Source organism: Oncorhynchus masou, chromosome 3, assembly GCF_036934945.1.
Source record: "Oncorhynchus masou masou isolate Uvic2021 chromosome 3, UVic_Omas_1.1, whole genome shotgun sequence".
In the NCBI taxonomy this organism is placed as follows: domain Eukaryota; kingdom Metazoa; phylum Chordata; class Actinopteri; order Salmoniformes; family Salmonidae; genus Oncorhynchus; species Oncorhynchus masou.
Window position 1 is genome coordinate 18,167,715 of NC_088214.1, and position 13,147 is coordinate 18,180,861.

A 13,147-nucleotide genomic window follows, 5' to 3' on the forward strand; every position below is an offset into this window, starting at 1 on the left:
ATTGTCCCTCCATTTCCTGGTTGCTAAAATTGTAATAGTTTGCCACATAAACTTCAGTTTATGTGACAAAACAAGCAATTATAGTGTAGAGAATCATTGTACCATCTAAACCACTGTGAAATTGCTTTTCGATAACCAAAAATATAGTATTTTCAGCTGTTTTAAACTGGTATGCAAAACCGGGGAGCATAGAAATAGTGCACATAGAACAGATCTACTGCTTCTTCAACCTGGTCTCAGAGCATTTTGTATTATTCTGTACGTATATCTGTGACACTCCATTTAGTATGATATGTTACGTTTCGTATGGTATGTATACATTTCCATCACTCATTTTGAGTGATTATGTTATGTTATGTTACGAATTTACAAAATATACAATATATGTTTACTAATTTTCAAAACGTACAAAATGTTTACGAATTTGCAAAACGTATGATATGTTACAAATTCTAGCTAGGTGGCTAATGTTAGCTACTGTAGCTTGTTAACGTTAGCTAGGCTCGGGGTGAGGGTTAGGTAGGAGTTAGGTAGGTTAAAGGGTTAGGGGAAGGGTTAGCTAAAAGGGTTAAGGTTAGGGTTAGGGGAAGGGTTAGTAGTTGCAAAGTAGCTAAAAAGTAGTTTAAAAGTTGTTAATTAGCGAAAATGTTAAGGTTGTCCGTGATGAGATTTGAACACACAACCTTTGGGTTGCTAAACGTTCATGTTATACACCCACCTCAACCAACCACTCTCCTTTCGTTTTTAACCATCTGTCTTATGTAACCATACCAAACGTAACATATATTAAATGGGGTATCTCGGATTTACTCGCTCTGAGACCAGGTTGGCTTCAATGAGAATGAAAGATCTATCGCATTTCTATGCAAATTTTGTCGTCTCCCAAAAAGTTGAACTTCGCTGCTTTCAAATTTGACTTTAAACCTATCCCTAACCTTAACCCTAAATTGAACCACCCTTCTAACCTTATTCCTAACCCTAACCTGAACCCTACATTTAACCACCCTTCTAACCTTGTTCCTAAACCTAACCTTAACCCTAAATTTAACCACCCTTCTAACCTTGTTCCTAAACCTAACCTTAAATTAACACCAAAAAGCTTTTTTGTAGAATCTGACTTTGTGGCTATCTTATCTAATGGAAACCCTCATCCCTCCTTTCTCATTTGACCCATGTCGCCAGGTTTTTTCTCTCTCTCTATCTCTGATTGACTCATGTGTTATGTCCCTATGTCCCTTCTCAATCAGTCTCATCACAGCAGGATTTTGAGGATTGTATAGGTGAAAGGATGTCCTGAGGCTGGGGGGCTGATCTGTCCATAAGCAGCTGCTCAGGTGAGAGATTTCACTCCCGCCTCGTGTAGGATTGGCAGCAAAATTTAAAGGCATAGTGATGTCTTCATAAGATATATATTGTAATTGATTGGTTGCATTAACACACACTTTGAAGAAGTGGAACAAGGACAACACAACTTCAACAAAACCCTCATCAGTTTATTGTCTTCAGCAAGAAAAATTAAGAATCTCACATTGCTTAAAGTCGCCCCAGGAGTTTCCTCAATGCTCCTGTCTAGTTTTTAAGAAAGACTAAAACACCCTCCATCCAACCAACCACAACAGTTTTACAGTATCTCAATACAGAGTGTCTTTTGTCCTCAAACTTGACATATGTGCCAAGAACAAAATGTATTATTTTCCTTAAGCTATGAAGGCCTACATGTCTTGAGGAAATATTAATCGCTCTTATTGAGCAATGCCACAGTTCAAGTAATAGAGACAGAATGTACACTTCCGCATCTCTGGCAGTTCACACAATGTTCTTAAAAGGTCACGTCATCAGATGAATAACACCACCAATTAAAAGTTAGTGCATTTCTGTGGCAAAAGCTGATGACCCCCCATAATTATAATAATGAATTTCTAAAATTACAAATACTGTTGGATTGCACTTTCCTCAAGCTTTCATCTTCTGTGGCATATTTCAGAAAATATATAATATCAAAAAATACAAAAAGCTTATACTTTGAATAACAGAATATAATATACAGTACTTCAATTTATGTTTTGATCAAGCACGTGTGGTGTGTTTTCCGCCATCACCATAAATGTAATATTCTGGTCGGAATATATACTTTTATCACTAATAGCAAGTGCTTTGGTTATTGGATACAATATGGAAAATGTCATTCTAAGGATATCCAGAAAATTGTTTATGCTACATACAATACATATAAACTGGTAACTGGGTTATATTTTGACAACAAAAAAAACAGCGCTACTGTCAAGATGCGCCACATCAGTTCCTATATTTGCATGACTATGTACTGAAATACCCAGAACATGTTTGGTATGTGTACCACAGCTCGCTATGCCACTGAGTCAGCCATCTTGTTTTTCTGTACCATTATATTCTAATTACACTTTTGGAATCTTCCGTGCATGGAAATCACAACAATTAAAATGTTTGAAATAAATTCAAAATTCCAAGGTATTGGGTGTATTACAATCTCATTTTACATTAGCACCAGTACTTGTGTTGTCAAAATGGGACCCTAGAAGTCCAAATAAAAAACAGCACCTGACAAATACCAACATATTGTGACATAGTATATGTAGTCAGTCATCTCCCGGATGACCAGGTCCACTAAAACAAATCAAATCCCATGAAAGAAAAGGTGAAAAATGGGTACAAAAAACAAACAAATAACAAACAGAATCTTATAAAAAACAAAGTCCTAGCAGACATTCAAGTTCCGGTCAAAGTTCCAATTAAGTGAAATTACATTCACCAATCAGTTGGAATCATCCTAGTGCAAATTTCACACATTCTTCTTTGAGAAAAGAACGTCCTCAAGTTGTCCTCGTAGGATAGCTTCAGTACGCAAACATGTCCGCCCTCAAGTTGCTACAGTACACAAACACGTCCGCCCTCTAGTAGTCCTCGTAGGATAGCTACAGTACGCAAACAAGTCCACCCTCAAGTAGTCCTCGTAGGATAGCTACAGTACGCAAACAAGTCCACCCTCAAGTAGTCCTTGTAGGATAGCTACAGTACGCAAACAAGTCCACCCTCAAGTAGTCCTCGTAGGATAGCTACAGTACGCAAACAAGTCCAGCCTCAAGTAGTCCTCGTAGGATAGCTACAGTACGCAAACAAGTCCACCCTCAAGTAGGCCTCGTAGGATAGCTACAGTACGCAAACAAGTCCACCCTCAAGTAGTCCTCGTAGGATAGCTACAGTACGCAAACAAGTCCACCCTCAAGTAGTCCTTGTAGGATAGCTACAGTACGCAAACACGTCCACCCTCAAGTAGTCCTTGTAGGATAGCTACAGTACGCAAACAAGTCCACCCTCAAGTAGTCCTTGTAGGATAGCTACAGTACACAAACACGTCCCACAGCTGACTAATCTACATCTCCGGAGCGGCTGCAGGGAGTCCAGCAGGTAGTTTAGTTTGAGTCTGTAGAAGGTGGTGTTCCTCCGTCTGTTGTAGCAGGCAGTCCTCTGTGGCTGTGTGTGGCAAGGCTGACGAGACAGCAGTGACGTGGACAGGGTGCTCCAGCCGGACGTCCAGGGCCTGGTTGTGCTGTGCCAGGGAGTTGAGGCGATAGTGCAGAACGAGCTCCTTCAGAGAGCAGTGGAGGTCGTAGGGCTCAGCAAAGCCATAGCCACGTGGCGTGCTATAAATCATGCAATGCTTCACTTCTACATTAACACTGCAAGGATACAAAATAAAAATATAGGTTAGTACCAGTGTAGTGGCCCTAAGCCTTGGGAACATGGATCACAGTGAAGTAACTTAACAAGAGCCTATAAAACAGTGTAGCAGTATTCCCATATTCTTCCAACTCCACATTCCTTCATGACCATTTACATATTGTTATTTTTTCACAGGATAAGGACACTCACACTACGGAGCAGGCGTAGCAACCCTGCTTGCTGCTCTCGCGAATGAGGAAGGTTCCGGTGGGTTTGTCCATCAGCATCTCCTCAGCCTGGGTCCTGCTCAGCTCGCCCACGAACCAGCTCCCCTCGTCATGGTGCGCCAGTCTCTCACTCTCACCCTTCAACACGTAGGTGCTGCACACACCAGAAAGGACATTTAACAAATCTTTAATTGATAAGAATCATAAATTATAAGTAAGTAGTGTGCATACTATGTATACATTAGTATTGAATAAGTTCTAAACAGTTATAAGCACTACAAGCATTTCTTAGCACAACTAAATACAATTAAGAAGTATTATTACAATTTAGGTCTATAATGTGAAATACTTACTTGTCACTGCTATTGTCTTGGAACCCCAGCCAATCGTTAATGCGTTTCTGTTGCACACCTTCGTGATTCAGCCAACTGAAAACCAAAGAAAATGAATGTCTGTGCCAAGTGTTTTAAAAAAGCTACTTTTTATTAATAGTGACTTTAATAGAATATAATAAAATAGAAGTATTGTAATGTACTTGAGGTACTCGTCTCTGATGTTGCGTAGCTCTATGAGGTCAGGCCTGAGGCTGTTGATCCTCCTGTCTGTCTCTCTGTAGTCCTGGACCTGGGTCCTCAGGTCCTGTTCCAGATGGACCTTACTGTCATAGATCTCCCCCAGCCGAGACTTTAGCTTCTCATAGTTCATCAGGAATCTGGGGAGCAAAGGGCAAAGGTCATGAGAGGTCAAAAGAAGGGTCAGGGGTAGTGCCACTGGCCTGAGCTGAACCACAGCTGCATGCAAGTCGGAGGGAGGAAACAATAAAAAGACATCCATCTATCCACGCTATGAGCATACGTCTCACATTCCATGTGAGATAGACCAAGATACAACCAGACTAGTTACCAGACTCACCTCTCCAAGTCCTTCTCTGTTCCCTTAGATCGAATGCTCCTCTCACACTCCTCCCCATAACGCTCCTGCTCGCGACACTGCTCCTCGAAGATCAGCATGGTCTCGTTAAAGGCCTCTATCGCAGTTCTCTTCATCTGGATCTCCTGTGAGGTTTTAGTGTAGGCCTCGTACAGACAGTCAAACTGCTGACTCTTCTCCTGGTACTGACTGTGGTACTCCTGTAGCTTCCTTCCGGCAACATCAACACTGTCCACTTCTACCTGCTCATCCTGGATACAGACAGACATATTTAATACATTTATGAAACTCATGGCTGGTCCAGCAGACATAAACTTGTTGTCTGTGCATGATGAGTGGTTTTGTAACTAAATTGAAGACAAAGGCAAATTTGGTTCCCTGACAAATGTCAACTCAACTCTATTGCATTCTTTGAAGACCGTCTTGAAACAGCGGATGAGAGGTGCCTACTGCCTACCTGTTGGAAGCGGGAAACAGGGTGTGTGAGCATGACGTCCAGTACAGCGTTGTATTCCACCAAAGGATGGTGCTGGTAGTGCCAGATGAGCTCCACTACAGAGCAGAAGGTCAGGGGCTCTGAAAAGCCATACTTCCCCTCACGGTGGTAGATCTTAATCAGCTTGCTGTGCCCGTCTTTCCTCAGCGTTAGCGTGAAGTCTCCTTGTATCTTAGTGGAAGCGTCACGAACCAGGAAGGAACCATCAGGTGTGTCGCGGAGCTTCTCGTTGACTTCCTCCCTGGAAATGTCTCCCCAGTACCACTCGGCATCCTGCAGGGGATATACTGGGGCTTCCCTTAGGCAGTTGTCGTTCATGAAGGAGGTAATGGGTTTGGCTGACCTGGGAGGGAGAGCTGAAAGAAAAAGAGATCAGATCAGGATGACAGTTTGTAAGAAAAAGCTGTTTCAGCACAAGTGGGGGGGTGCATCTCTATTCAACCCCCCCATACACACACTCTCTCCAGACACTGTCAAATCTCCAGACAAGTCTAGGCATGTCCCCAGCTGATAACAGTTTCTATCCTAATGGTCCAGATCGACCATATCAGGACTGAGAACATGCCAGACTGCCACATGCTCTGAAACAAAGACGGAGGACAAGATCGGTCAGTGAAAAAGAGGGTAGGTTCACACACACAAAGCCGGCTCACTCCAGTATGCTTTTAATATTTTTTTCTTGCAGGGGAAATATATTTTACATATTTTTCAACAGGTCAGAAAAACCAATGAAGCTATAGCAAATGTAAATGCTGCAAATTCTGCCCATTTCCACTGGTCTGTCAGTAAAGTGGATGGGGTAAACTTTACATCCCCTGCTTGTCCAGTGTCCAAACTGCAACTGCCCCAAAACCATAAACCATCCATCTTCAGGGAGGATTCTAAAGTTATGATCATATATAAAACTATTTAATTTTTCAGACTTTCTAAACCCTCTTAAAGGTGCACTATGCAGAAATCGCTCTGTTATATCCCGGTTGCAAAAATTCTAATAGTACCCTAATTTCCGTTTATGAGACGAAACAAGCAAGTATAGTGTAGAGAATCACATTTATATGTGAAAAGTTACATATTGCAGCTTTAACTTTTCTATATACATTTTAAAACTAACAACAACAAAAAACATCTGGATCTCTCCAAAAATGACAAGAGGGGGTTGGGGATGGGGGGAGAAAACCACATCAAGAGGAAGAGAAAGGCGATATCTTTCACTACAGGACAGAAGTGCCTTTCAGGAACCTGTAGCAGAATTGCACATAACTTCAGTCAGGAGGAAATATGGTTTCTCGCTCCCTCCGCTCTCTCTTTTTTTTTACACCTTTAAAATAAGCACAAGACAGGTGCAAAAGCACAATGGCAGACAGGCAGAAGAAGCTGAAATCCTGGATTCCTACTAGACTCAGCAAATTCACCCTGCACACCTACTGCATGCATGCATGCATGTATGCATGCATGCATGCATGCATGTATGTATGTATGTATGTATGTATGTATGTATGTATGTATGTATGTATGTATGTATGTATGTATGTATGTATGTATGTACAGTGGGGCAAAAAAGTATTTAGTCAGCCACCAATTGTGCAAGATCTCCCACTTAAAAAGATGAAAGAGGCCTGTAATTTGCATCATAGGTACACTTCAACTATGACAAACAAATGAGAAAAAAAATCCAGAAAATCACATTGTAGGATTTTTAATGAATTTATTTGCAAATTATGGTGGAAAATAAGTATTTGGTCAATAACAAAGTTTATCTCAATACTTTGTTATATACCCTTTGTTGGCAATGACAGAGGTCAAAAGTTTTCTGTAAGTCTTCACAAGGTTTTCACACACTGTTGCTGGTATTTTGGCCCATTCCTCCATGCAGATCTCCTCTAGAGCAGTGATGTTTTGGGGCTGTTGCTGGGCAACATGGACTTTCAACACCCTCCAAAGATGTTCTATGGGGTTGAGATCTGGAGACTGGCTAGGCCATTCCAGGACCTTGAAATGTTTCTTACGGGCGGTGTGTTTGGGATCATTGTCATGCTGAAAGACCCAGCCACGTTTCATCTTCAATGCCCTTGCTGATGGAAGGAGGTTTTCACTCAAAATCTCACGATACATGGACCCATTCATTCTTTCCTTTACACGGATCAGTCGTCCCTTTGCAGAAAAACAGCCCCAAAGCATTATGTTTCTGCCCCCATGCTTCACAGTAGGTATGGTGTTCTTTGGATGCAACTCAGCATTCTTTGTCCTCCAAACACGACGAGTTGAGTTTTTATCAAAAAGTTATATTTTGGTTTCATGTGACCATATGACATTCTCCCAATATTCTTCTGGATCATCCAAATGCTCTCTAGCAAACTTCAGACGGGCCTGGACATGTACTGGCTTAAGCAGGGGGACACGTGGCACTGCAGGATTTGAGTCCCTGGAGGCGTAGTGTGTTACTGATGGTAGGCTTTGCTACTTTCTTGTGATCATTTTGACCCCACGGCGTGAGATCTTGTGTGGAGCCCCAGATCGAGGGAGATTATCAGTGGTCTTGTATGTCTTCCATTTCCTAATAATTGCTCCCACAGTTGATTTCTTCAAACCAAGCTGCTTACCTATTGCAGATTCAGTCTTCCCAGCCTGGTGCAGGTCTACAATTTTGTTTCTGGTGTCCTTTGACAGCTCTTTGGTCTTGGCCATAGTGGAGTTTGGAATGTGACTGTTTGAGTTGATGGACAGGTGTCTTTTATACTGAAAAGAAATTCAAATAGGTGCCATTAATACAGGTAACGAGTGGAGGACGGAGGAGCCTCTTAAAGAAGAAATTACAGGTCTGTGAGAGCCAGAAAACTTGCTTGTTTGTAGGTGACCAAATACTTATTTTCCACCATAATTTGCAAATAAATTCATTAAAAATCCTACAATGTGATTTTCTGGATTTTTTTCCTCATTTTGTCTGTCATAGTTGAAGTGTGCCTATGATGAAAATTACAGGCCTCTCTCGTCTTTTTAAGTGGGAGAACTTGCACAATTGTTGGCTGACTAAATACTTTTTTGCCCCACTGTATGTATGTATGTATGTATGTATGTATGTATGTATGTATGTATGTATGTATGTATGTATGTATGTACAGTTGAAGTTGGAAGTTTACATACACTTAGGTTGGAGTCATTAAAACTTGTATTCAACCACTCCACAAATTTCCTGTTAACTTGGGTCAAACGTTACGGGTAGCCTTCCACAAGCTTCCCACAATAAGTTGGGTGAATTATTGCCCATTCCTCCTGACAGAGCTGGTGTAACTGAGACAGGTTTGTAGGCCTCCTTGCTCGCACACGCTTTTTCAGTTCTGCCCACAAATTTTCTATAGGATTGAGGTCAGGGCTTTGTGATGGCCACTCCAATACCTTGACTTTGTTGTCCTTAAGCCATTTTGCCTCAACTTTGGAAGTATGCTTGGGGTCATTGTCCATTTGGAAGACCATTTGCGACCAAGCTTTAACATCCTGACTGATGTCTTGAGATGTTGTCTCAATATATCCACATAATTTTCCATCCACCTAAGTTTCCATCCTCATGATGCCATCTATTTTGTGCATAACAATGGTTAATATGGCCAAACAGTTATATTTTTGCTTCATCAGACCAGAGGACATTTCTCCAAAAAGTACAATCTTTGTCCCCATGTTCAGTTGCAAACCGTACTCTGGCTTTTTTATGGCGGTTTTTATAGTCTGGCTTTTTTATGGCGGCTTTTTTATGGCAGTGGCTTCTTCCTTGCTGAGCGGCCTTTCAGGTTATGTCGATATAGGACTAGTTTTACTGTGGATATAGATACTTTTGTATCTGTTTCCTCTAGCATCTTCACAAGGTCCTTTGCTGTTGTTCTGGGATTGAGTTGCACTTTTTGCACCAAAGTACGTTAATCTCTCAGAGACACAACGCATCTCCATCCTAAGCGGTGTGACTGCTGCGTGATCCCATGGTGTTTATACTTGCGAACTATTGTTTGTACAGATGAAAGTGGTACCTTCAGGCATTTGGAAATTGCTCCCAAGGATGAACATGACTTGTGGAGGTCTGCCATTTTTTTCTGAGGTCTTGGCTGATTTTTTAGGATTTTCCCATGATGTCAAGCAAAGAGGCACTGAGTTTGAAGGTAGGCCTTGAAATACATCCACAGGTACACCTCTAATTGGACTCAAATAATGTGAATTAGACTCTCAGAAGCTTCTAAAGCCATGAGATCATTTTCTGGAATTTTCCAAGCTGCTTAAAGGCACAGTCAATTTAGCATATGTAAACTTCTGACACACTGGAATTGTGATACAATGAATTATAAGTAAAATAATCTGTCTGTAAACAATTGTTGGAAAAATTACTTGTGTCATGCACAAAGTAGATGTCCTAACCGACTTGCCAAAACTATAGTTTGTTAACAAGAAATTTGTGGAGTGGTTGAAAAACGGAGTTTTAATGACTCCAACCGAAGTGTATGTAAACTTCCGACTTCAACTGTATGTATGTGTGGTGTGTACGTGTGTGTATGTGTGACTGTGCCCATCACTCTAGAGGTTTTGTCATGATGTAAAGTAGCCCAGGGGCTAATACACAAATACCGTATTATGAGGAAAATAGTTTATAAAAGCCCATATAAAGATACATTAATGATATATTTCAGTTCATGCAACACAGGGACTTGTCCTTCTCTTTGACACAAACCAGCCCAATGCACCATGTCATTCACTGTAATCGCTTATAGACTACTAAATAAAAAATATTACACGATGTGATATATTCTAAACTATTACAATATCTCATCAAGTAGCATAGGCTACACGTGAATTGGTAGTTTGAAAATAAGTCATGCGACAAGTTGGTAGGCTTTCAGTGCTTGCGTACGAATTAAATATGGTCGGCTACAGTAGACGAGAGGAGAAAGGGGAACAAAGCAGTCGTTTCATGCGGAATTTCGTCTCCACTCAACATTGTTCACGCGCTGGTAAGGTGCGTTATAACATAATAATACGATACAGAGTATTTCACCAACCTACGACCAAAAATATCATGTATAATTTTGATATATCTCTTTAGTGACACGAAGCAAGACAAAGAGCAAAACCACCGCGTCAAGCAAGTCCACGAGAAAAGTATTACGTAATTGGCAAGCAGCGAATTGCACTTTGCATGTCTGGGCAAAGCACACAGAGGGGACACAATGATGTACCAGCACGGACACCTGTGTGTGCACAACTGGCCAAATGTCAAGGTTCTATCATCGTTGGAAGTGATGATTAATATGATAATATGCATAATGATTACAGATCCAACAAATACCTGGAGGTGCTTGATCCATTTCGATGTAGAATAAGACTTCAGAGGGATAAAACATCCCGTTCCAAACGTTTATATTGCAAACCGTCTTGTTGTGCGGTATCTTTCCCTGTCTTGCGATGCGTGAGAAATACAACTTTTACTTGCACCAGAGTGAAAGGATCATGATGGCGAGTCGTTTTAGGAACATATGTGGCCGATTTCAGATTAGACAGCCAGTAGCAGGATTGTCCATTAGTCCAATTTCGGAGAAAATCATTTGCGCCTACCTCGTAATTGGTTCAATACATTTACTCACAGAAAATGTTCTGCAAAAAATATAGTAATTTCCAGCCACGTCTGTCAGTATGGCCGGTCGGCGCCGCTCCAAACTTCATCGCGCAGAGGTAGCAGTCAGGAGATTTTAAAGGGATCTGGAACATCATCTTGGGAGAAACCAAAATACATCACTTTCAGAGGGAGGGCTGCCCCCACAAGGCGGATTGCTTAAAGCAGACAGACAGAAAATAGTATACATTTCTGATGTAAATCTGAAATAGTATCATGTTGTCTTGTATTTGAGTTATTGTAGTCTATATAGCCTTATCGACCGAAGATTATTTAGACAGAAAATTATTAGTGGGTGCATTGTGTGATAACCGCACCCATAAATTGGAAGTGGTACCTTCCCTGCCCTATCATTTCATTGAAGGATCTCAATGCAAGGAAATTTGCTGATTTATTTGACGACACGAATGGAAGGAACTACCATGCACACAGATAAATTGTTTATTTTCAATAATTATTCTCAGCATTGCAAAGGCATGGACAGGCAGATCTTGATCCTGTAAATGAACAACAATAACGAATATGAATGGCTTTCCAGGTGCTGTTTAAATGTTATAAGATACTACTAGCCTGATCAGTTATATTAATTGGACCTAGCGGTAATATGTGGTTATATGCTGTTAATTGAAATGAGATCATCTTTAATATGCAGGTATAGGCCTACCACTATTACTACAGTACTATTACATTTGACCTTATAATGTACATCTAAGATCATGATAAATACACACAATTGACACAAATATGTGTATGTCAATGTGTATTTCTGTCATTTTAAAGAACAGAAAAGCATTGTAAGGCATATACATTCTGTCCAGGCTACAATCCAAAGGGCCATCTAGCCTTGAAACTTTGTGGCAGTGAATATAGCCTAGTTGAACAAGGCCTGTGTTGGACAGAGGCCTTTCGCTGTTGGTGGCCAGTGGTTTATGGCAGGCATCTTTTGACCTCTACTCCATAGTGGAGAAGGTGATGAACCTCAGCACCCCGTTTTCCCACCAGGAAGGAGAGCTTTTCCAGTGTCCTCTAGCCCCTCTGGGTCTTTTCAGTGTTCATAAGTCCATCTGAGTCTTTCCAGTGTCCACTAGTCCCTCCGAGTCTTTCCAGTGTCCACTAGTCCCTCAGAGTCTTTCCAGTGTCCACTAGTCCCTCCTAGTCTTTCCAGTGTCCACTTGTCCCTCTGAGTCTTTCCAGTGTCCACTATTCCTTTTGAGTCTTTCCAGTGTCCACGAGTCCCTCCGAGTCTTTCCAGTGTGCTTCCGAGTCTTTCCAGGGTCCACTAGTCCCTCTGAGCCTGCATCTACTTTAACCATCTCTGTCATAGAAACATAACACATGCATGCACACACCCATACACGCTATGCTCGCTGACAAAGGTACGCACATTGCCACACACGCTCACACACACACACACACACTCACACACACGCTCACACACACGCTCACACACACGCACACACACACACACACACACACACACACACACACACACACACACACACACACACACACACACACACACACACACACACACACACACACACACACACACACACACACACACACACACGTGTATAGTATGTGTATATCTAGTACACCCTCTAGATGTACTGTATTTGAATTATTTGCATTTTCTTTGTGGAATTTGCATTCCTTATGCAAACTATTACTTATAGCAGAAAAATGCCACCCACGCCAGGCAGAGGGCTTGTGAAGCAGTCGACCTCCAGTTGACAGGTGTGTATGTGTCCAAGTTTGTGTGTGTCTATGTCTGTTCATGTGTGCGTGTGTTGGTGCGTAATGTGCATGTGTGTACTCTTTGAGAGTTCTTTGTGCTAGTCTGTCAGGGCTTGTCAGTGGCTGCCCATCCCCCACCACTCACCCTGCAAACTCCTCATGTCAATCAGTACACAGAATGTGGCCTCATGGCCTGACCTTTGTGACATCATGTTTCACTTCTAGTGCCCTACCCTGCTAACACTAGCATCAGTGCTGGATCTGTATAGGAGGAGAGATGGCTAGCCCCTGAATGTGTCTGTGGTGTGCAAACATCAAGACAATGTAAAAGGGCACTACAGTGACATTTTATATGATTTTGTGTGTTAACATGTCAAATCTTATTCATCACATGCTTTGTAAACAACAGGT

At 41.6% G+C, this 13,147-nt stretch overlaps 1 protein-coding gene across 2 annotated transcripts; it reads right to left on the reverse strand.

Moving 5' to 3' along the window:
- Positions 1–1,472: 1,472 nt before the first annotated feature.
- LOC135511959 (phosphatidylinositol 3-kinase regulatory subunit gamma-like) lies at positions 1,473–11,042 on the reverse strand. 2 transcript variants are annotated; one of them, XM_064933499.1, is made up of 8 exons: positions 10,676–11,042; positions 7,953–8,088; positions 5,314–5,708; positions 4,839–5,107; positions 4,462–4,638; positions 4,280–4,354; positions 3,910–4,080; positions 1,473–3,716 (listed from the first exon to the last, which is right to left on the reverse strand). In XM_064933499.1, the coding sequence occupies exons 2-8, from the start codon at positions 8,035–8,037 to the stop codon at positions 3,410–3,412; spliced, it is 1,479 nt and encodes a 492-aa protein (XP_064789571.1). In that variant the 5' UTR covers positions 8,038–8,088; positions 10,676–11,042; the 3' UTR covers positions 1,473–3,409. The 2 variants fall into 2 exon arrangements, with proteins under 2 accessions (XP_064789571.1, XP_064789576.1); XM_064933504.1 differs by lacking the exon at positions 7,953–8,088.
- Between the last annotated feature and the right edge of the window lie 2,105 nt (positions 11,043–13,147).